General features: G+C 43.7%; 2 protein-coding genes and 1 pseudogene across 2 annotated transcripts; 2 read left to right on the top strand and 1 right to left on the bottom strand.

Moving 5' to 3' along the window:
* Positions 1–3,107: 3,107 nt before the first annotated feature.
* LOC146502933 (olfactory receptor 6E1-like) lies at positions 3,108–3,984 on the bottom strand (annotated as a pseudogene).
* An 88-nt stretch (positions 3,985–4,072) lies between these two features.
* Positions 4,073–8,907, top strand: LOC146502932 (olfactory receptor 52K1-like). The gene has a single exon (XM_085183890.1). The coding sequence runs from the start codon at positions 6,326–6,328 to the stop codon at positions 7,277–7,279; it is 954 nt and encodes a 317-aa protein (XP_085040016.1). The 5' UTR covers positions 4,073–6,325; the 3' UTR covers positions 7,280–8,907.
* A 6,593-nt stretch (positions 8,908–15,500) lies between these two features.
* Positions 15,501–15,965, top strand: LOC146502931 (olfactory receptor 4K3-like). Its single transcript, XM_085131117.1, has one exon. It carries the CDS (start codon positions 15,501–15,503, stop codon positions 15,963–15,965), a length of 465 nt encoding a protein of 154 aa, XP_084987243.1.
* The last annotated feature ends 6,313 nt before the right edge of the window (positions 15,966–22,278 follow it).

The raw sequence follows: 22,278 nt of genomic DNA, 5'->3' as shown, positions 1-22,278 counted from the left end.
TATTTTTTAGCACCTGGCGACTCTTTTTTACTTCTCATCCATAAATAATCTGCTCTTTCATGTGATTCAGTTTATTTTGAAAAGTCTCAACAGGATCTTGAGCTTTATTGTGAAAGGTTTACGTGGAAAATAAACAAGCAGACACGCGGTGGTGCTACCATCGTTGTTGCTAACCACAGCACATAAAAACAGGTGCTTGTCCGTCCGTAGTGTGGTTATATTAAATATCAGAGAAAGAGAACTTTAAGAAATGAATATAGCCACTACAGTGACCATCAAAGCCATGAAAATATATTGCCATAAACAGTTTATTTTGCGACACCACGAAACAAACGATAGCGTGAAATGAAACGATAGACGTTTTTATATCCGATATATATCGTTATATCAAACAGCCCTACCCTGGTGCATTCCCATACTCAGGTAATCTTTTGTAGATGATGGATGGAGGGAAAGCCCAGGTCCTGCTCCACAGCTGGAAACATGAAGTCTGGTACTCGAGGGAGGCTTCAAAAAGACATAGTCTACCCTGGGCACATGTGTTAGAAGGAGGATTATGGAATAGAGCAGAGAGCTCAAACGAACCTTAGCGCCCAGCGTGCTACAGAAAGTCCTCCACACCAACTGGGGAGCACGACACCATTTTTAAAGGGAGTTCATGGAGCACCAAAACATGTTCCACCATAAGATTAGCTGTCTTTGTAGCTGTGGGAATCTTTTGTAGGGCTAGGAAATCACCGGCCTTGAAAAACATGTCAACTATATCGAGAATTACTATCTTGCCATTTGAAGGAGATAAACTGGTCACAAAGTCAAGTGTGACGTGAGACCAGGGCCTGTGTGGGACTGTGAGTGGCTGCGGGAGACCACGATGGTTGAGCTTGGCTCTTAATTTGGGCACAAGTGGCTGAAACATATTCTCTCATGCTGTCATGGTCCGTGGGAGTACATGGAGGGGTTTCCTGTGGCTGCTGAGCCATCAGTGCTTCAACTGAGCCTCAGCTGTGAGCAATCAGTGGGAGACCTACTTCAGCTGACTCAGCCGGCTCCAGTTTGTTCTACTCTTCTCGGTGGTAAATGACGTTTCCCTTCGTGGTTTTCCTCGTGTGATTTATCTCTTGGAGTAATTCCTGTCTTCCCTTCATTCAGCGGAGTTTCAACCCTGGCTTCACCTTACTGGGACAGTCCCTGTCTCCCAGCCTGCTCGCCCACCTGCCCTCTAACCTCCACGCTTCAGCTTGAGAGCCTCCAGATGCTTTCCACGGACCTCTCTCGCCTCCCCTCAGTGATACTAACCCGGACTGGCACAGTAAGGCGAACTATTCTCCAGTTTCTAGTTATTAAGCTCTAGTTTTCTCTTCCGATTTTAACTACCTCTCCCTCTGTTACAGAATATTCCCTCGGCTCTCTGACCTCTTCCTCGTTTCCTGCAACCAGCCTTTTTGGGCCCCCTCGTCACTTTAGACCACCTTTTTTAAATAAATGTCACTGTAAGCATTCCTCGCCTGTCTGCACTTTTGGGTCCACTTTCCTGGGCGAACCCGTTGGTTCATGACACACATCTTTATCCACTGAAGGCCACCAGAAATATTTTATTCAATGCCTTTCATGTGCGGGGGGGTTATGAGCTCATGGGTGAACTGGCTAAACATGATTGTGTAGACAGAGGTTCATCAGGGATGCTTAATTACTGAGCAAAGCTTATACTACTACTATTAAAACTCTAGACCAACTTTTTGCCAACTTGTATTTCAACCGCATCACTTCAAACCGCAGTTTTACATGTGCACTTTTCTAGTGCAAAAAAGACGGAAACACAAAGTGCGGACCCGCAGACACATCAGAATCAGTGAGCTGTCGGCTTTCAGCCCCAACGGCGTGTCTGTGTTCGGTCCGTCGGGTGAGAAAGCCGAGAGAGAGAACGCTGATTCTGAGGCGTCGGTCCGCTCTGCGTCTTTGTGTGCAGTCCGTTTACCTGCTCTTATTTGCTGTTTGGTGGTTGTTGAAATAGTTTTTGAGCTTTATCGCTTCATTCAAGCTACTCACCTCTCTCTATCCACCTGCACTTTCAACTGGACCACAGCCAATCAGAGAGGTCCCGCCCTTGACTATATCTGATTGGTTTAGACCACGATAGGGGCATAATGTGTGTCTGTGGTTGACCACACGGAGACTTTCTTTACTCAAACAGTTGGTCGCACCGGTGCGAACTAGGATGTGTTTTAGTCGCACCATTGAAAAATTGGTCTCACTCTAGAGCCCTGAAAGGTCAAGGTTAGCGGGAAGACAGGACCCAGGCATCGGTCTCTCATTGACTGGACACATTTTATTTACCGTGCCCCAAAAACAGTTCTAGATGTGAAAAAGTCCCAATGGTGTTCTCTTCCCCAGATGCAGGTGGTAGTGCAGCTCCGTTCACTCATGAAAATCCAACGTGCTTCTTCTCCTCTGACTGTCCACTCCCATTCATTCCCATTCATTTCCTATGGCGATCGCTTTTGACTGGGAACGCCACAGGTGTAACAAAGTTGATTAAAACACTCAAAATTCACTGAAAGAGGTGCTGATCGCTTTTATATGTTCAAGTGCATAGTGTGGAGGATGTCGTAAGGCCTTGGGGCAATCAGATGTAAAACACAATATTTATGAGTGTTTTAAGTTGTAAATTTGACCCGAACACAACAGGAAGGAATAAAGGAGAAAACGTACATTTTAATTTAGGTTTAAAATATATTTTGATGAACTCAGGAGTGTAAAAGTATATCTTTTAAAAATGTGTCACCAGGACTGTGAAAAAAATGCTTTTAAATTTTGTTGACCCTATAAACAATTTAAAGTTATACACAGAAGATTCATACAGCTTTACTTTAGTACAATAAAGTCTGAGTTTGTATTAACAAAACTAAATCAGGTTGGAGTTCAGTATGAGTAAATATACTTATAATAGTATATTATATACTATAATACACTATATACTTACACAGTTAGATAAAATGGTCCAATAACATAAAGAAAAATCTCAAAATGTATTAGTTCATACTAACAAATTACATGTGCTATAAGATTTTTACATGTTACACGGATTTTGGAGAGATTCAGTCCATACATTAAAGGGTTGAAGATTGGTGGGCATGTTAGGAAGTAAAGTGATAGAAATATCCTCAACATATTTGGTGAACTGTTCATGTTAAATCTGCTCTGCAGTATTTCAAAGCAGGCTCCAAAGGAGAAGTTGAGCAGAGAAGCGAGGTGAGGCGTGCAGGTGCTGACGGCTTTCTGTCGCGTCTGTTTGGATCCAGAAAAGCAGACTTTCAGGATCCTCGTGTAGGTGTAGAGGATTACAATTAAAGGCCCAAAAACTGACAAGGCACTAACAGTGAGTCCATAGATGTTATTCAGTGTGGTGTCAGAGCAGGCCAGCTTCACGATGGAGTGGTTGTCACAGTACACTTTGTTTATAATGTTTCCACACCGCTTTAAAGGAACGATCAAAGGCAGTGTCAGGAAATTCACAAGAAGTGGTGGTGACCATATCGCTACAATGAGTTTAGTAACTTTGTTAGATGTCATCAGTTCGTTGTATTGCAGAGGACAACAGATAGCAAGATACCTGTCATACGACATGACGGCTAAGTTTAAAAACTCTATACTTCCATAAGAGTAGACAGAGAAAACCTGCAGGAAGCACAGAGGAGCAGAAACAGTGTGAACATCAGAGAGGATCTGAAGCAGGAGGAACGGAAACAGCCCTGTGCTACCATACAGCTCATTCACAAACAGGCTGCACAGAAACATGTACATAGGTTCATGTAAGCTCCTGTTCACACAGATAACCACAATCAGCAGGAGGTTAGATCCAAAGATAAACACATACAGAGACATGACAATAGTGAAATATAAGTACCTGAAAGTCCCACCGTCAAAGTAGGCACCGAGTATGAAATCTGAAAGCTGTGTGGAATTTTTCATGAGCCTTGTTTTCATTCAGTTACTGTTGTTCACACGAAAAAACAGTTCTTTGCATTCTGGTGTTGACTTGACTGGAAGCTATAAGGCAGCTCTTTCAAACTTGTGTTTGTTTTGCATGACGTAGAACTAAAATTTGAAACAACAACCAGTTACAACTCAAAGCCTGAAACGTTCAGTGAGTCTGAGTCAGCTTCAGCCTGCTGGAGTCGCTGAAACTCTGCTTCTTTAAAACGTTTAGAGGACGCCCACAGCAGCGTGACCTCATTATGAAAGGTCCCACTGCTTAATATTCATGTTTTATTATTAACAAACAAACAAATGCTGAATGTTGCATGGTCGTTGTCATACTTTTTACTGTGCTTTCCTAAAAATATTTTTTAGTGGTTCATAGTAGGACTGCAGCTATCGATTATTTTAGTAATTGATTGATTTTAAAAAAATACAGGTCTTTCAAAATTAACTGCTCATTTGTCAAAAAGAAACAAAACAAACCATTTGGATTCACGTGTCATTATTAGATTCAATTTTTTAAATAAAACGTTTTCTTAAATGCAAAAATATATAAATACTCTCAAGTAGGGTCAAATAAGATAAGATAAATGTGCAGCCTAGCCTTTGTGGATATATGACTGACTTTAATTATCCATAAAATCATCACATTCTCTGTAAGATTAAGGTCGACTATTGAACAGCGTATATTTTAAAGTAAAGGCTTTAAAACCAAGTTAGTACAAACGTCACTAATGTCACATAACTTTCCCGACATGTGGCCAACAGGAATGTTTTAATGTTCCTCATTATGAAACATTTGCACATAAATAAGTGACATAATATTCAGTACTTAGTTTTAAAAGTAAGTACTGAATATTCCGCCATCTGCCGGTTTTTTTTTGAAAAAATTATCCACACCCACCGCCGCGCTATGAATTGTAGGATGGGTAGGGGCAGGAAGGATACACCTCCAATCCTTCAAATTTGTAGAAGCACAGATTTTTGGCCACATTTGGAGCAGGCTTCAAATTGGGGCAGCCTTTGTCACGTCACTGTGACGTAATTGGGCTTTAAATGCAGCCTCCGACCCTAAATTGGGACACAGCTATTGAGACAGGCCCTGTTTGTCTGTCTGCCCCTCTGTGTGTATGTTTCCATTACTTCCTGTTTTACTTTGGTAGTCTCCTGTCTGTGTGTACCATATTTTGCTTTGGTTCTCTTATTTTGAAGGTACCTTCGTCTTCCGTCTCACGTGTTATGTTTAGCTTTGCGTCCTCTGTCTCATTGTGTGTAATTTACCCAAGCTTGAACAGTTTCCTGTTCAATTCACTTTTATTTATATATCAAATCACAACAAAAGTTGCCTCAAAGCACTTCATAGATACAGACAAAAACCCAACAATCATATGACCCCCTATGAGCAGCACTTTGGCGACAGTGGGAAGGAAAAACTCCCTTTTAACAGGAAGAAACCTCCAGCAGAACCAGGCTCAGGGAGGGGCGGGGCCATCTGCTGTGATTGGTTGGGGTGAGAGAAGGAAGACAGGATAAAGACATGCTGTGGAAGAGAGACAGAGGTTAATAACAAATATGATTCAATACAGAGAGGTCTGTTAACACATAGTGAGTGAGAAAGGTGACTGGAAAGGAAAAACTCAATGCATCATGGGAATCCCCCGGCAGCCTACATCTATTGCAGCATAACTAAGGGAGGATTCAGGGTCACCTGGTCCAGCCCTCTCACGTCTCATTATAGAAATGTTTCATGCCATTCATTTCTTATATTTCTTCTCTGGCAGGTATTTGCTGTTAAGCAGACAAGAAGTTATCTCACTACACTGCTGAGTTCATGTCTGCTTAAGGTTTGTCTCTCTTCGAGCTCAGCTCTCTTTTCACTATGATGCTGACAATATTTCATGTTAAGAATTTGCTTAAAAATGTTTTGAATGCTGCTGTTTTCAGGTTGTTTTCAAGTAAAACCAAGCCATTGTGAAGTAGGTCTGTGCTTTCCCTCGAATATTTCTGTTTTCCCTGTCAGTGGACAAAGCTCCGCAAGAGGAAATGATTCACTGCTACCATGTCTTACACAATGCATGTTACAGAGCAGACAACTGGACCTCACTTAGCACATGGAGCAACACAACATAACTAATGATTCATCTTAACAGCTTGAAGAGTTTCATACAGGATGTGTGTTGTAGTGTGGAGTATTAATAGATCATCATTGACATCATTTAATATCTCAGTGATGCTGTTTGCTCTTTAATGTTGTCTAAATACATTTAATTAACCGGTGGAGGTTAAAGGTTTCTTTCTCTTTGTTTTCAGGCTGGTCGAACTGAAAACCTTTTAGGAAAGAGGGAGCATGGAGAACGTCTCTTTGCACACACATTTCTTCCTGGATGGCTTTAGTGAACTCGGAGAGCTGAGGCCGTTCCTCTTCATCCCGTTCTCCTTCATGTTTGTTGTGTCACTGTTCGCTAACTCCCTGCTGGTGTACGTGATCGTTTCACAGAGAAGCCTCCACTCACCGATGTACATCCTCATTGCCAGCATGGCGTGCATTGACCTCAGCCTCCCTGTATTCTTTGTTCCCCACATGCTGCTGAGCTTCCTGTTCGACTGGAGGGGGATCTCTCTCATCGGCTGCCTTGTTCAGATGCACTTCATCCACTTGTTAGGAGCCTTTCAGTCCACTCTGCTGGTATGGATGGCTCTGGATCGCTACTTTGCCATCTGCACACCCCTTTACTACCACAATCACATGATCTTATCGAGATTCATTGCATTTTTACTACCACTTGTTGTGAGAAATGTTCTCATGATCACACTCTTTGTATGTCTGGCTGGAAAATTGCCATTCTGTTCGAGAAATGTGATAAACCACTGTTTCTGTGAGCACATGGCCTTGGTGGAGCTGGCCTGTGGAAGCACCACCATCAACAGCCTGGTGGGGTTGACGGCGGTGTTTCTCATTCCTGTTCTTGACTTTGTCTTCATCGCTGCCTCCTATGTGGTGATATTCAGCTCTGTGCTGAAGTCCAGCGGGTCAGGTGTAAAAGCACTTCACACCTGCATCACTCACATCATGGTCATCACAGTCAGCCTCATTCTGGCTCTGACTGCTTTCCTGTCATATCGGATCAGAAACGGCCTCCCTGCAGCCAGTCGAGTTTTCTTCAGCACCATGTACCTGCTTTTTCCATGCTGTTTCAACCCAGTTGTCTACGGCATTAGGACCAATGAGGTCCGACAGCACATCCTCAAGAGACTGACTTGCTGTCACATTTGCCAAATGGGCCCAGTTACTAAGAAATGATTATCAAAAGGCCAACTCCCCAGCTGTCTCATGAAAACTTCAGTTTTTTATACATCCTCATCAAGCAGGGCACTATTCGAGATGCTCTATTCTTAACCCTAAAATGAACTAAAAGGTGTACTCCACTCCTATGGCTAGGGATTATCACAAGATGCTAGTACATGTTGAATTTGATGTGTTAATTTGTATTAGAGTGTGCAAAAACTAAAACCGTGAAAGAGCTCTCTCCTTCTTCAAATCCATCCTGAAGAAGGCACATAGATCATGGTTGAAAAGCAAAGAAAGGAACACTAAAGAATCTGTTTCCTTGAAAAGTGTTTATTCATTCATTAGATACAACAAGGAAAAGTTAGACTGAATGAATGCCCCTTTAGGTCAGCGGCATTATTTAAAATTTAAGGAGGTCCAGATAACGAAAATTTCCACATGCATTATAATTGGGGGGGAAAATATATACTCTGAATATACTGAACAACTGATGGTCAATTAAAATAAATAAAATACAATTCAGAATTATTTAATTTGTGTTTATTATTTAATTTCATAACCAGGAAGATAATATAATGAAAAATAATAATCAAATGTTCTTTTACGTTTCAAGTAAAACTATAAAAAGTGGCATTTCCTGCGAAAATGCAGCGTGACTGCTGTGTAGCGGAAATTATCTGCCGAAAACAGCTGAAGAAGCAGAAGTGTCTGCTTGAAAAGATGTGAAAGGGTACACTGAAGAGTGTCAAGAAAGCAGGAAAGATTCACTGCACCAGGTGCAAGGTGAAGGATTCAGACCTGCGCCACCCAGTCTCAGGTTGGCTGCTGTGGAAGTAAAGAAATTATTTTATGGCTACAATATATTCTGCATCATTAATGATATAATCTATAGTATTGATACTGCATTAAGATGTTTAATAAAACCTGCTGACTTTACATTAACCTTTTTATTACAGCTACAGCTAACACCATTTTATACACATTGCATTTTTGTGCTCAGTAAAGAGTTAAAGCTCAGTCATTAAAGGTCTCAAGCTTTGTTTGGAGCGAATATCCAGGCAATCTATTGTAGGTGACTTAGAGCAACAGAAGGTTAAAACTGCATACACGCTTACAAAACACATATAGTACATATAATCTAGAAACAGGCTTGAGTGGAGGCCTGAATGTATTCAGCTTCTTGTTGCAACCTGTGGCGTTTGAGTTTACTTAGTAACAGGTGACAGAAGATGGGTCAACAGGAGGACCACGGGGACCTCCAGGGCCTGAAATCATCGCCATATTTGGGAAAAGATGTTAGAAAGAGGAACTTCTGTGTCTGACCTTAGCTCTAAAAATTGTGTCATTGTCTGTACAAGATGCAAATGATGTTCTTAGAAATACAAAAATATGTTATAGAACGCAAGAGGGGGCGTCAAACCCTGATGATATATAAACTCTGTGTATTTTTGGCAGAAGAAGTCCGCAGATGTGATGCTGTGTACTTCTTCCCGTACGTGTGTTCTTAATAAACTCTTCATCTGATTGCACTGTACTGGGGCCTCCATTGGTTTGTTTTTGTGCCACTTGTCGAATTCGGGACACTGCTCATCTCAATGAGCCAAATCGGTAGTCATGCCAGACAGAGATATGATGAGAGAGTAAATGTATAGCATGCAAAAGAAGCTGAAGTGTCTGCTAAAAAAGGGGGGGGGGGGGTGAAGAAGTTGAAGTGTCTGCTAACAAAAGGGGGGGTGGTGAAGAAGTTGAAGTGTCTGCTAAAAAAGGGGGGGTGGTGAAGAAGTTGAAGTGTCTGCTAAAAAAGGGGGGGTGAAGAAGTTGAAGTGTCTGCTAAAAAAAAGGGGGGGTGGTGAAGAAGTTGAAGTGTCTGTTAAAAAAAAGGGGTGGTGGTGAAGAAGTTGAAGTGTCTGTTAAAAAAGGGGGGGTGAAGAAGTTGAAGTGTCTGCTAAAAAAAAGGGGGGGTGGTGAAGAAGTTGAAGTGTCTGCTAAAAAAGGGGGGGTGAAGAAGTTGAAGTGTCTGCTAAAAAAAAGGGGGGGTGGTGAAGAAGTTGAAGTGTCTGTTAAAAAAAAGGGGTGGTGGTGAAGAAGTTGAAGTGTCTGTTAAAAAAAGGGGGGGTGGTGAAGAAGTTGAAGTGTCTGCTAAAAAAGGGGGGGTGAAGAAGTTGAAGTGTCTGCTAAAAAAAAGGGGGGGTGGTGAAGAAGTTGAAGTGTCTGTTAAAAAAAGGGGTGGTGGTGAAGAAGTTGAAGTGTCTGTTAAAAAAAGGGGGGGTGGTGAAGAAGTTGAAGTGTCTGCTAAAAAAGGGGGGGTGAAGAAGTTGAAGTGTCTGCTAAAAAAAAGGGGGGGTGAAGAAGTTGAAGTGTCTGCTAAAAAAAAAGGGGGGGTGGTGAAGAAGTTGAAGTGTCTGCTAAAAAAGGGGGGGTGAAGAAGTTGAAGTGTCTGCTAAAAAAAAGGGGGGGTGGTGAAGAAGTTGAAGAGTCTGCTAAAAAAAGGGGGGGTGAAGAAGTTGAAGTGTCTGCTAAAAAAAAAAGGGGTGGTGGTGAAGAAGTTGAAGTGTCTGCTAAAAAAGGGGGGTGGTGAAGAAGTTGAAGTGTCTGTTAAAAAAAAGGGGGGGTGAAGAAGTTGAAGTGTCTGCTAAAAAAAAAAGGGGGGGTGGTGAAGAAGTTGAAGTGTCTGTTAAAAAAAGGGGGGGTGGTGAAGAAGTTGAAGTGTCTGCTAAAAAAGGGGGGGTGAAGAAGTTGAAGTGTCTGCTGTAAAGGTATACTTCTTCACCTGCCCAAAAAAGGAGAAAAGGATGAACGGGCTGCTGAAGACAACTGACGAAGCTGAAGTCCGTGTTAGAAAAGTTGCTGAAATCATAAAACTTTGCACAATTGAAAGAAAATGGTGCCGGTGAGGTCGGCTGCCGTGCTGGATGCTCTGCCCCAACTTCTCCACTTTTTGCAGTTTTTCGTCACTTTTTGCTATATCTGCCATAATCTTGCATGGGCATCATGCAAAACACACAAATTCGCTACAGTAGAGACACTTTGGTTTCTATTGGTCTACAATACACGAACATTTCACCATGTTTAACTCCGGACCCAACCTGGCCAAAGGAGATCCTGAGAGAGAACAAAGGACGCGACCCTAAGCGACGGCCTCGAGGTAAACGAGCCGGCATCAGGAATCAGGCTCACGCACACCGCACACCCATGCCCAGTATCCTGCTAGCCAATGTTCAATCCATCGAGAACAAGCTTGATGACCTCAGAGCCAGAATCAAGTTCCAGAGAGACATTCGGGACTGCAACCTCCTCTGCTTCACCAAGACTTGGCTGAACCCAGCGATACCAGACCACGGCGTGCAGCTGGCGGGGTTCTTTTCGGTTTACCGCATGGACAGGACAATGGAGTCGGGGAAGAAAAGAGGTGGTGGAGTGTGTTTGATGGTGAACAACAGATGGTGCGACAGCACAAACATCATTGCCTGCACTGTTTACATTCCGCCTCACGCAGACTCGAACACTGCCTTATGTGAGCTACATGAGGCTCTCACACATCAACAAACACTTCACCAAGATGCCGCACTCATTGTTATGAGAGATTTTAACAGAGTGAATCTCAAACGGACATTTCACAACCTTCACCAGCACATCAGCTGCCCCACCCGGGGCACTAGGACATTAGACCACTGCTACACCCCGTTCAAGAACTGTTACAAGGCTCAGCCCCTGCCGGCATTTGGAAAATCGGACCATGCCGCCATCTTCCTCATGCCTGCTTACAAACAAAGGCTAAAGCAGCAACCACCAATCAGGAGGGAGGTCGCTCGCTGGACGGACCAATCAGTGGCCACGCTGCAGGACGCACTGGATGACGCAGACTGGGACATGTTTCGGCGCAGCTCTGATGACATCAACATGTTTATGGAAGCGGTTGTGGGATTTATCGGGAAACTAGCGGACGACACAGCAGAAAGAACATCATCCGAACGTTTCCCAACCAGAAGCCGTGGGTGGATAAAAACATCCGCGACACTCTGAGATCATGCACCGCTGCCTACAATGAAGGGCTCGTCTCCGGTAATATGGACCTATACAAGGCTGCGTCCTACAACGTGCGCAGTGCGGTCAGAAAGGCAAAGCAGAGCTACGGGGAAAAACTAGAGTTACAGCTACGACAGTGCGACTCTAGGAGCCTGTGGAAAGGACTGCGGACTATAACGGACTATAAACGACCAGCGTCTTCAATGATGAATGCCGATGCTTAACTGGACGATGAGCTGAACACGTTTTATGCTCGCTTCGACGCCGCAGCAATTAAAACAACAAACGGCTGCGCGCGCTCGGAGTGCACCAGTGAAGACAATGCATTCATCATCACAGAGCATGCCGTGAGGAACACCTTCAGGAGGGTGAACACCAGGAAGGCAGCAGGACCAGATGCATCCCTGGCCGGGTCTTGAGAGCCTGCGCTGACCAGCTGTTCACGGAGATCTTCAACCTCTCCCTGGCCCAAGCAGTGGTTCCCACGTGCTTCAAACAGTCCATTATTGTCCCTGTCCCAAAGAAACAACCGCCCGCTTGCCACAATGACTACCGTCCAGTAGCACTGACTTCAATTGTGATGAAGTGTTTTGAAAGACTGATGAGAGACCACATCACTTCTTCACTTCCTGCCACCATCGACTCACTTCAGTTTGCTTACCGGACTAATCGTTCCACAGACGACGCCATATCTCACCTGCTCCACACATCCCTGAGTCACCTGGACACTGGCAGAGGGAATTATGTCAGGATGCTGTTCGTGGATTACAGTTCAGCATTCAACACAATAATTCCCTCTAAGCTTTTCACCAAGTTGACGGATCTAGGACTCAGCTCATCACTGTGTCAGTGGATCCTCAACTTCCTCACAGACAGACCCCAATCAGTGAGGGTGGGAAAACAAGTCTCCCCCTCCATCTCACTCAACACTGGAGTGCCTCAGGGCTGCGTTTTAAGCCCCCTGCTGTACTCACTGTACACTTATGACTGTGTAGCCACATCAGACACCACCTCCATTGTCAAGTTTGCTGACGACACTGTTGTTGTAGGCCTGATCTCCGACAACATCAAGACGGCCTACCTGGAGGAGATTAGGAACCTGGAGACCTGGTGCCAGGAGAATAACCTCCTCCTAAACATCAGCAAGACTAAGGAGCTGATCGTGGACTTCACCACAAAGCAGGCGAGGAATTACAAGCCCCTCATCATCAGTGGCACGCCAGTGGAGAGAGTGGACAGTTTCCGATACCTGGGTGTCCACATCACTCAGGACCTGTCATGGTCCTGCCACATCAACACCCTGGTTAAGAAAGCCCGTCAGCGTCTCTTCTTCCTCAGAAGACTTAGAGACTTCCATCTGCCACTGAAGGTGCTCAAGAACTTCTACTCCTGCACCATCGAGAGCGTCCTGACGGCAAACATCTGCACCTGGTTTGGGAACTGCACCAAGCAGGACAGACGAGATCTGCAAAGAGTGGTGCGCTCAGCCGAACGCATCATTCAATCAGAGCTCCCTGACCTGCTGTCCATCTACACCAAGCGGTGCAAGTCCAAAGCTAGGAAGATTATGATGGACCTCTCCCATCCCAACAATGGACTCTTCTCACTGTTGAGGTCTGGGAAGCGCTTCCGCTCCCTTAAGGCCAAAACAGAGAGAATGAGGAGGAGCTTCTTCCCCCAGGCTATTCAGGCCCTGAACCAGGTGTAGGACTGGACTCTCCCACACACATCACTATAAGACTGGACTCTCCCACACACATCACATCACCACACGCACCACCACACACTTCCTATAATCCTATAATTCCTATAATTTATAATCTTTATAATCTTTATAATCTCTTTCTGCTATTTGCCCATTTTTTTACTGTAAATTCCTAAGTTAATTTGTAAATTTTGTAGTAACCTGTAAATTGTAAATACTGTAAAACTTTTTTCTGTCATTTAATGGTCGGGCATTGTACAGCTACAAGCATTTCACTCCCATGTCATACTGTGTATGGTTGTGTGTGTGTGACAAATAAAATTTGAATTTGAATTGCAATAAATTCACCAAAATATTGACCAAGGAAAACAGTCAGCTGAAAAAAACTGAACAAGCTGAAGTTTCGTCAAAAGTAGTAGTTGTTTAACGGTGAGCAATTGGCTGCTGTCGGCTGAAAAGAGATGAAGAAGTTTTTGAAAGTCCCATGAAATCAACATTTGAATTAATGGGGAGATGTTCCATTTGTTCCCTCTTAGAGGCCATGCTGCGTATGTTCAGAGGGCCACCGAGGAGTCCTTTGTTCAATTCAATTCAATTCAATTCAATTTAATTTATTTCAATTTTATTTATATAGCGCCAAATCACAACAAAAGTCACCTCAAGGCGCTTCATAGATACAGAGAAAAACCCAACAATCATATGACCCCCTATGAGCAGCACTTTGGCGACAGTGGGAAGGAAAAACTCCCTTTTAACAGGAAGAAACCTCCGGCAGAACCAGGCTCAGGGAGGGGCGGGGCCATCTGCTGTGATTGGTTGGGGTGAGAGAAGGAAGACAGGATAAAGACATGCTGTGGAAGAGAGACAGAGATTAATAACAGATATGATTCAATGCAGAGAGGTCTGTTAATACATAGTGAGTGAGAAAGGTGACTGGAAAGGAAAAACTCAATGCATCATGGGAATCCCCCAGCAGCCTACGTCTATTGCAGCATAACTAAGGGAGGATTCAGGGTCACCTGGTCCAGCCCTAACTATATGCTTTAGCAAAAAGGAAAGTTTGAAGCCTAATCTTGAAAGTAGAGATAGTTTGTCTTTACCCTGTGGATCCCATATAGCCCTGGCTTAATTAAGAGTCCGAAATAACTTACACGAGCCATGCTTTTTGAACGCAGGGTTCCTCTGTATACGCATGGGTATGATAGGTTGTGTTTATATTGTTCAACTCTAATTAAATCTCTTACCAAACCCCTCCGCTGTGTTACTCCCTTTCTTAATAAATGAGGCTCTGAAATGTCTGCAACAATTAAGGCACCCTTTCGTGGTTGCTTCAGGGGCTTGTCAAGAACTTTGGTTTGCTAGTCTTGTAGATACTCTGGGGGTATCCTCTCTTGTTGGGGTCTTCTTCCTTCCTCCTCATCATGATCTGATGGCGGAGCTTCTAAATCAATTTTCCAGCATCTTATCATTTCCATTTCCGTAAGTTTAATACAGCGCTCTGGTGTAACTGGTGTTATGTAGACTTCTGAGCATTTCCAACAAATTGACAGGATACATGTGGTGTAGGGAAGTTGGGAAAGCATTTGGGACTTGTGATTTTTAACATACACTGACTGGTTAAATTGGCAGTTTTGCTTTTACGCTCAGCTCTCTTTTCACCACAACATACTAGTACAGCTTCCACGTTACTGCAGATGCTGCACTGATCTGTCTGTTAATCCTTATGAATAACACCCAGAGATACTTAAACTCATTCATGGATTTCAGAATTCTGTGGACACAAATAAAACATGGCGCATCATCTCTCTTTAGAAGATATCAACACTTTCATGCAAGAGGCCTAAACTAATCTCAATAACCATTCTCTATTTGAACTGAAATCTGAACTTTTTCTGAATACAGAAAGCTCAGGTAGCTGTCTTCCTGTGTTTACCTCTTAATCATCCTTTCTGTCCTTTAATCACAGGCTGTGTCTTAATTCACTGTGGTCACATCAAGGCTGTAGAAAGCTTTAAAACTGTCGGCAGTCAAACAAATGCTGTGAACACAGGCTTCAGTCATTTTACAACTTTACACACCGTCACACTGAAGCTGCTGCTGTTATGTGCATGTGTTGTAGACTGGACTTGCTAATATTAAAAAAGATCAGTTGTGGTCAGAAGTTTCCATTTAGTCCTAATGATCTGTGTTCTTTTTCCACAGTGGAAGAATTGTGCAGCATACATCTTTAGTGACTTTGATGAATAACAATTGAGTGCAAGTTTCAATTTGTTTGACAAAGTTAAAAAAAACAAATTGGTAATGTGTATTTGGGATCATTGTCCTGGTGGTTCTGATTAGCCAACCCTGCAAGGTTGAAGTGTCAACAGAACACAGAGTCTGTGTCTGTGGCTCCAGCTTTCTTTATGAATTTCTTTCAATTTGTACTAAATTATTCCAATTTTTGTGTCTCATTTCAGCCTGATCCAGCTAAAAACTAGGAGGGTTTGGGAGGCGACAGAGATGGAGGCAGTGAAGGAGAACATCTCCTCACACAAATATTTCTTCCTGGATGGCTTTAGTGAACTCGGAGAGCTGAGGCCGTTCCTCTTCATCCCGTTCTCCTTCATGTTTGTTGTGTCACTGTTCGCTAACTCCCTGCTGGTGATCGTTTCACAGAGAAGCCTCCACTCGCCGATGTACATCCTCATTGCCATCATGGCGTGCATTGACCTCAGCCTCCCTGTATTCTTTGTTCCCCACATGCTGCTGAGCTTCCTGTTCGACTGGAGGGGGATCTCTCTCATCGGCTGCCTTATTCAGATGCACTTCATCCACTTGTTAGGAGCCTTTCAGTCCACTCTGCTGCTGTGGATGGCTCTGGATCGTTACTTTGCCATCTGCACCCCACTCCACTATCAAGAACAAATGGCTTTAGCAAGATTTCTTAAATTTGTAATCCCTGCTTCCATCCAGGGGCGGATCTAGAGAAATTTTCTTAGGGTGGCAAAGAAATCAAATGGGGTGGCAAAATCAAAGCCTTTTTTTCCAAACACATATTCAGGTGGTTACATATGGTTAAATGATTCAAATGCAGTAAGTATACACTTTTTTCATATAAATATAGTCTATAACTTAATTATTGTCTGTAGCCCACATAATTACACACTTTAGTTACATAAAACATGTGAGTTTTGATGCCATGTACTGTATAGCCTGTATGATAAATAAATATGTAGCCCAATAATTATAAAATCCAGAAAGCTACACAATATGGGGCGCTTCATTTACAAACACAAGTCTAACTTAAGTTTCACTGTTTTTGTTAGAAAATAGTCACATTGTTACAACTTAAATTGCACAAAATGTCAGAAATCTGCACTGTCATGAACAAAAATGTAAACCTAATTTTTCATGATTTGTTGGATTAACCCTCTGAGGTCTGAAATACAACCGGCCATTTTTGACTCCTTTTGAGTTTACGTTTGGATTTCCCCCTCAAATTGTTTAATTTTAGTTTTTCCCCCGTTGCCTTGTTTGGTATCTTTCTTTTTTCAGCTCAACTGAATTTGGTTGTTTTTTCACTGACATACTGCATTAGTGTTACTGGTCTGACATCACACATATAACTTAAAATCCTAGTAGTATTTTTACTGTAAAAAAAAAAACATACGCACGTTGAGTAAATTTTTATAACTTGAAATGCAAATATAATATAATTGTACATTTTGTAAACATATACAACTATTTATCTAAAATGCAGACAATACACCTGAATTGAATTGAATTGAATATTTCTAAGCAGAAATAACAATCCAACAACATAAACCTAACAGGGACAGCTTGGAATAAAACGTCACGGCAGTGTGCCATGCAGGACACATCTCCCTTCTAGAAGAGAATAAAAGTGTTAAATGATCTACTGAGCAGTGTGTTGTCTTGATGCCTATGAGGAATCAAAAAACTTGGTGAAGTGTTGAGACGCAACACCTGCCTGTGGGATTTGTTTTGGTTGTTTTTCTCCCTCTCCATTCCTGGTGTTGTTTAAGGAAGTTGCACTTCTGGAAGTCAGGCGCCGAAGGACATCCGACCTGGAAGCACCTCTACGTAGGAGCCGAGTTGATTCAGCATCCCAGCTGTTTCCAATCATCTGCCACTTTGGGCAGAGCTATTTAACGGTGGAGTTGGGTGACAGTCAGCGCTGGAATATTTCACCCAGCCTGGTATTAACTCTGGTGTCTAAACTGAGTGAAGAGAGAGAAGAGACTGTTTGCTGTGTTTGCCTGCTCAAGGATCAACAGGGAGGAAGGAGTCATGAATCATGAGCACAGGTCATTGCTGGGAAAGTGACAGAACGTGGTACCACGCACCACAGGAGAAATGGGGAAGGCTCACTGATGATTGTTTGCACACTTGCATTGCCTATTGGACTAATTTATCACTGTAAATAAATTCACTGTCTGCTCTCCAAGAGTTCACATCTGGGTCCTCCCTTCCACCCACCCTGACAGAATGCTATGTTGAGGATTTCTTTAAGTTACTTGAAGACGTTTCACCTCTCATCCGAGAAGCTTCTTCAGTTCTAAGGTCAAATGGTGGGGTGCAAGCTCCTTTGACTACGATGACCTGGATGACTGAGAACCTTCACAGACATATGTTGAGGCTGTCATTTTTAGCTTCTACATGGATGTTAAAATCACCCACAATAATTATTTTATCTGAGCTGAGCACTAAATCAGATAAAAAGTCTGAGAAATCAGACAGAAACTCTGTGTAAGGCCCAGGTGGACGATAGATGATCAAACATTTGGGTATTCCAGCTGAGGTGGACAAGGCTAAGCTGTTTGGTGCAGTTGTGGCTACTGTAATATTCTTTCTTTGTGATTTGTTTATGTTTAAGTAATTTTCGTTTGTTTTTTGTTTGTTCCCGGTGTAAACTGGTTGTTGCAATACAGAATAAATCATTATTTTGACTAATTATTAAACCATTCACTAACAGGTCTGTGTAGGTTCTCAGTCATCCAACTCGTGGTAGTCTGTGGAGCTTGGAAAGAAAGCAGCTGGACTTCTTTAACTTTCATGAAGATGTTTCACCTTCCATCCAAGAGGTTTCTTTAAAGCCATCCAGGATAATATGTGTCAGCCTGAAAAGAAAGAGAAAGAAATATTTAACCTTCACCGGAAATCAAACTACATTTCTCTCATTTACGTTTCAAAAACCGCCATACAGCCAAAACAAATCAAAAATCAAACTAGGGTGATTTATGCAGCATAATTTCATAAACGATTCAATCAGCTGTGACATCCTCTCACACAGTTCGGCTAAACATGACACGCATGTTGTTACAGAGGAAACACATGAACCCGAACTGCAGTACAAAGAACTTTATTGCAGTTCTGTAATACTGAGGAGTAAAGCTAAATTATTTATTTTAAGCTGATTTTATGGATATGAAACATTGAAAATTGCAGTGTGCTGTTAGGGTCAGAGTGAGGGCACAGTGGGGGCTCTTTCATCATGTATACTGTGTGTTTGCACATTAATGAGTCCCAGACGAGCTTCTCATTCTTTCATCAACAGCAACTGTGATGCAACACAGGGCTCGACCTCGGAGGCCTGTGGCCAGTCAGAAAAAATGGAACTAAACTGACACACCTCAAAAATACAACAACTGATTAATATGCAGTATTGTCCACATTATTTTCCTTTTTATGAAGGAATGTAACAAACTTTGTGTTTGTGTGGTTGTTGCAGGAAACAAAACATCTTTCTTGTGGTCACCTCACAGGAGCATAAACACCAAAGCAGAGTCCCAAAGCCGCTCTGAAGAGTCCCCTTCATTATTCCCCGTGCTGCACTGTGTGTTAATTGGCCTGTAGCTGGTTCAATCCTCCAGAGTGTCCGAGTGGCCCAGGCCTCTGAGGTCAGGCCTTGTTTTGCATCACAGTTGCTGTTGATGAAACAATGAGGAGCTCGTCTGAGACTCATTAATGTGCAAATACACAGTATACATGATGAAAGAGTCCCCACTGTGCCCTCACTCTGACCCTAACATCACACTGCATTTTTCAATGTGCTATATGCAAAAATAAGAATCCTAAAATACAGAACAAGCTGCCTTGAGTTTTTACTTTTGGACATTGTTTTTTGTTTTGTTTTGTTTTTTGTATTGAATATTTTGTAGTTGGTATTTTATTAGGCTATAACATTACTGCTAATTGAACTACTGATGCCTGTCTTAGCCACAACACTTTTGCTAAAGAGATTTTTATTTTCAAGATTCATATTTTCCTCGTTAAATAAAAATTAAATAAACATTGTGTCCATCCATCCATCTTCTTCAGCTTATGCAGGGCCGGGTCGCGGGGGCAGCAGCCTAAGCAGAGAAGCCCTCCAGCTTGTGTGGGGGAACAACAAGGTGTTCCCAGGCCAGCCAAGAAATATGATCTCTCCAGCATGTCCTGGGTCCGCTGCGAACATTCTAGTGCGAGCTGGAGGGCATCACCCGATGAAGCCAACAGAACCCCAGCATCCACAAAAAGCAGAGATGAGATTCTGAGGCCACCTAAGTAAAAAAAACCCGCCACTTGGCTGTGCCTAGAAATTCTGTCTATAAAGATTATGAACAGAATCGGTGACAACTGGCAGCTGTGGCGCAGCCCATCACCCACCAGGAACGAGTCCAACTTATTGCCAGCTTTGCACACAAAGCTCTTGCAATGGTTGTATAAGGACTGAATGGCCTGTAGCAATGGTCCAGACACCCCATACTCCCGGAGCACCCCCCACAGGACCCCCGAGGGACACGGTGTAATGCCTTCTCCAAGTCAACAAAACACATGTAGACTGGTTGGGCAAACTCCCATGCACCTTCAAGTATCCTTGAGAGGATAAAGAGCTGGTCCAGTGTTCCACGACCAGGACAAAAACCGCGTTATTCCTCCTGTATCTGAGGTTCGACTAATGGACGCACTCTCCTTTCCAACACCCTGGCATAGACTTTGCCAGGAGGCTGCGGAATGTGATCCCCCTGTAGTTGGAACACACCCTCCGGTCCCCTTTATTAAAGATGGGGACCACCACCCCGGTTTGCCAGTCCATGGTACTGCCCCTGATCTCCATGCAACATTGTAGAGGCGTGTCAACCAAGACCGCCCTATAACATCCAGAGCCTTCCGGAACTCAGGGTGGACCTCATCCACCCCAGGGGGCTCTGCCACCAAGAAGTTGTTTAGCTGCCTCGGTGACCTCGCCCCCAGAGATTGGCGGGTCATGCCCTTTGTCCTCAGACTCTGCTGGGGATTAAGGAGGTCCTCAACATATTCCTTCCAACGCCCGACAATTTTCTCAGTCGAAGTCAGCAGCGCTCCCCCCACACTATACACAGTGCAGGTAGAGCACCACTTTCCCCTCCTGAGGCGCCTGACGGTTTGCCAGAATCTCTTCGAGGCAGTCCGAACGTCTTTTTCCATGGCTTCTCCAAACTCCTCCCACACCAGAGTTTTTGCTTCAGCCACTGCCCATGCTGCGTTCCATTTGGCCTGTGGGTTTCCTATCAGCTGCCTCCGAGGTCCCACAGGCTAACCAAGCCCGAAAGGACTCCTTCTTCAGCTTGGTGGCTCCCCCACCTCTGTTGTCCAACATTTGGTTTGGGGGTAACCACCAGAATAGGCACCAACCACTTTGCGGCCACAGCTCAGTGCAGCGGCTTGGGCAATGGAAATGCTGAACATGGTCCATTCGGACTCAATGTCCACAGTCTCCCTCAGACTGTTGTTGAAGCTCTGCTGAAGGTGTGCGTTGAAGCTCTCACGGACCGGGGCCTCTGCTAGACGTTCCCAGCACACCCTCACTATACGTTTAGGCGCGCCAGGTCTGTGCAGCGTCCTCCCCCACCACCTGATCCAACTCACCACCAGTGGGTGATCAGTTGACAGCTCAGCCCCTCTCTTTATCCGAGTCTCCAAAACATATGGCCTTAGGTTCTTCCCATATGGAAAAGAAATAGAAAAAACTTATAAAAGACTTGCATAAGATGTGGCCTACTCCATATAGAGAATCATATAAGGCTTATATGATTTACTCATGAAAGTGGCCACTTTCATATATTGTTTTAGTAAGTATCCAAAACATACAAGTTTCATTTATATAATTTTTTAAGGGATCTTATATCTGTTTTCACTCTTGTATGCTTTTCATACAAGTTTCACACAAGACAGATACAAACTTTATATATATGGGTTGGTAGCGGTGGATCGGTCCGCCACGGCCTCCGCTCCTGGCCACTGCCCAGCACACAATGCACCCGATCTTTACAGCACGTCCTGCGCATGGTAGGCCTGCAGGAGGATGGGCCCATGTCCCCTTTTCGGACTATACCCGGCTGGGCCCCATGGACTAAGGCCTGGCCACCAGACCCTCGCCCTCGGGCACCCTGCCCGGGCCTGGCTCCAGGGTGGGGCCCCGGTAACCCTATCCCGGGCGGGGTGAACTGATCCCTCTATGGTTTTCTCATAAGGGTCTTCTGAATCGCTCTTTGTCTGGTCCCTCAACCAGCACCAATTTGCCATGGGACACCCTACCAGGGGCAGAAGCCCACGGACAAAATAGCCCCTGGGATCCCTAGGGCACACAAATCCCTCCATCACGAACCACTAAACTGTTTAGCCATGTGTCGTGCTGGTGTGTGTGCCCCCAGTGGAATTTGTTTCCCGTATGTGGGGAGTGTTAAGAAATAAATATATATTCTTAATGCTTATTTGCTGATTAGATTGTTTTATGAGCGGCCCAGACTTGACTAGGTCACAGGCTGACAGGAAACTGCATGTTTTTGCAGAATATGAGCTGCAGACAGAGAGTGAAACTAAGTTCAGACGAAGGGTGACAGGTTGCCCTGGCAACAGACTTCAGAAAGGGGAAGTTATTGCAAGCTGCACAGGAAGTATGACACAAAGAAAAGAGGAACTTGCCATATTAGGAGTTGTTTGTATCAAAACTTTGACGTGCTGCAAAAATATATAGTGAGACTGGCTGCTGTTTTTTGAGACTTGAGCTGGCGTTTCTGTGCTAAGTCTCCATATCCCGGAATTTGTAAAATTAAAGATCTTTTGAGTTAGACCACTTTGAGCCGCGTCTTTCTTGGCCGTTAAGGAATAAAAAGAACGGGATTTAATAGGAGCACACTCTGGGATTTCTAAATCACAGACAAACAGTATCTCACATTCTTGATTTTTCGTTCACAAACACTTCTTATAATGACTTACTACTAAAATTTTGGAGATGTTAGCTCTGTATACAGTG

The sequence above is a fragment of the Neolamprologus multifasciatus genome, chromosome 14, assembly GCF_963576455.1.
Source record: "Neolamprologus multifasciatus chromosome 14, fNeoMul1.2, whole genome shotgun sequence".
Classification (NCBI taxonomy): domain Eukaryota; kingdom Metazoa; phylum Chordata; class Actinopteri; order Cichliformes; family Cichlidae; genus Neolamprologus; species Neolamprologus multifasciatus.
Note: the sequence above shows the minus strand (reverse complement) of the source record. Positions and strands in the feature narration are given on the sequence as shown.

What these genes read in the sequence shown, in the direction of transcription:
- LOC146502932 (XM_085183890.1), top strand. Translation starts at nt 6,326, where the DNA reads ATGGAGAACGTCTCTTTGCACACACATTTCTTCCTGGATGGCTTTAGT.
- LOC146502931 (XM_085131117.1), top strand. Translation starts at nt 15,501, where the DNA reads ATGGAGGCAGTGAAGGAGAACATCTCCTCACACAAATATTTCTTCCTG.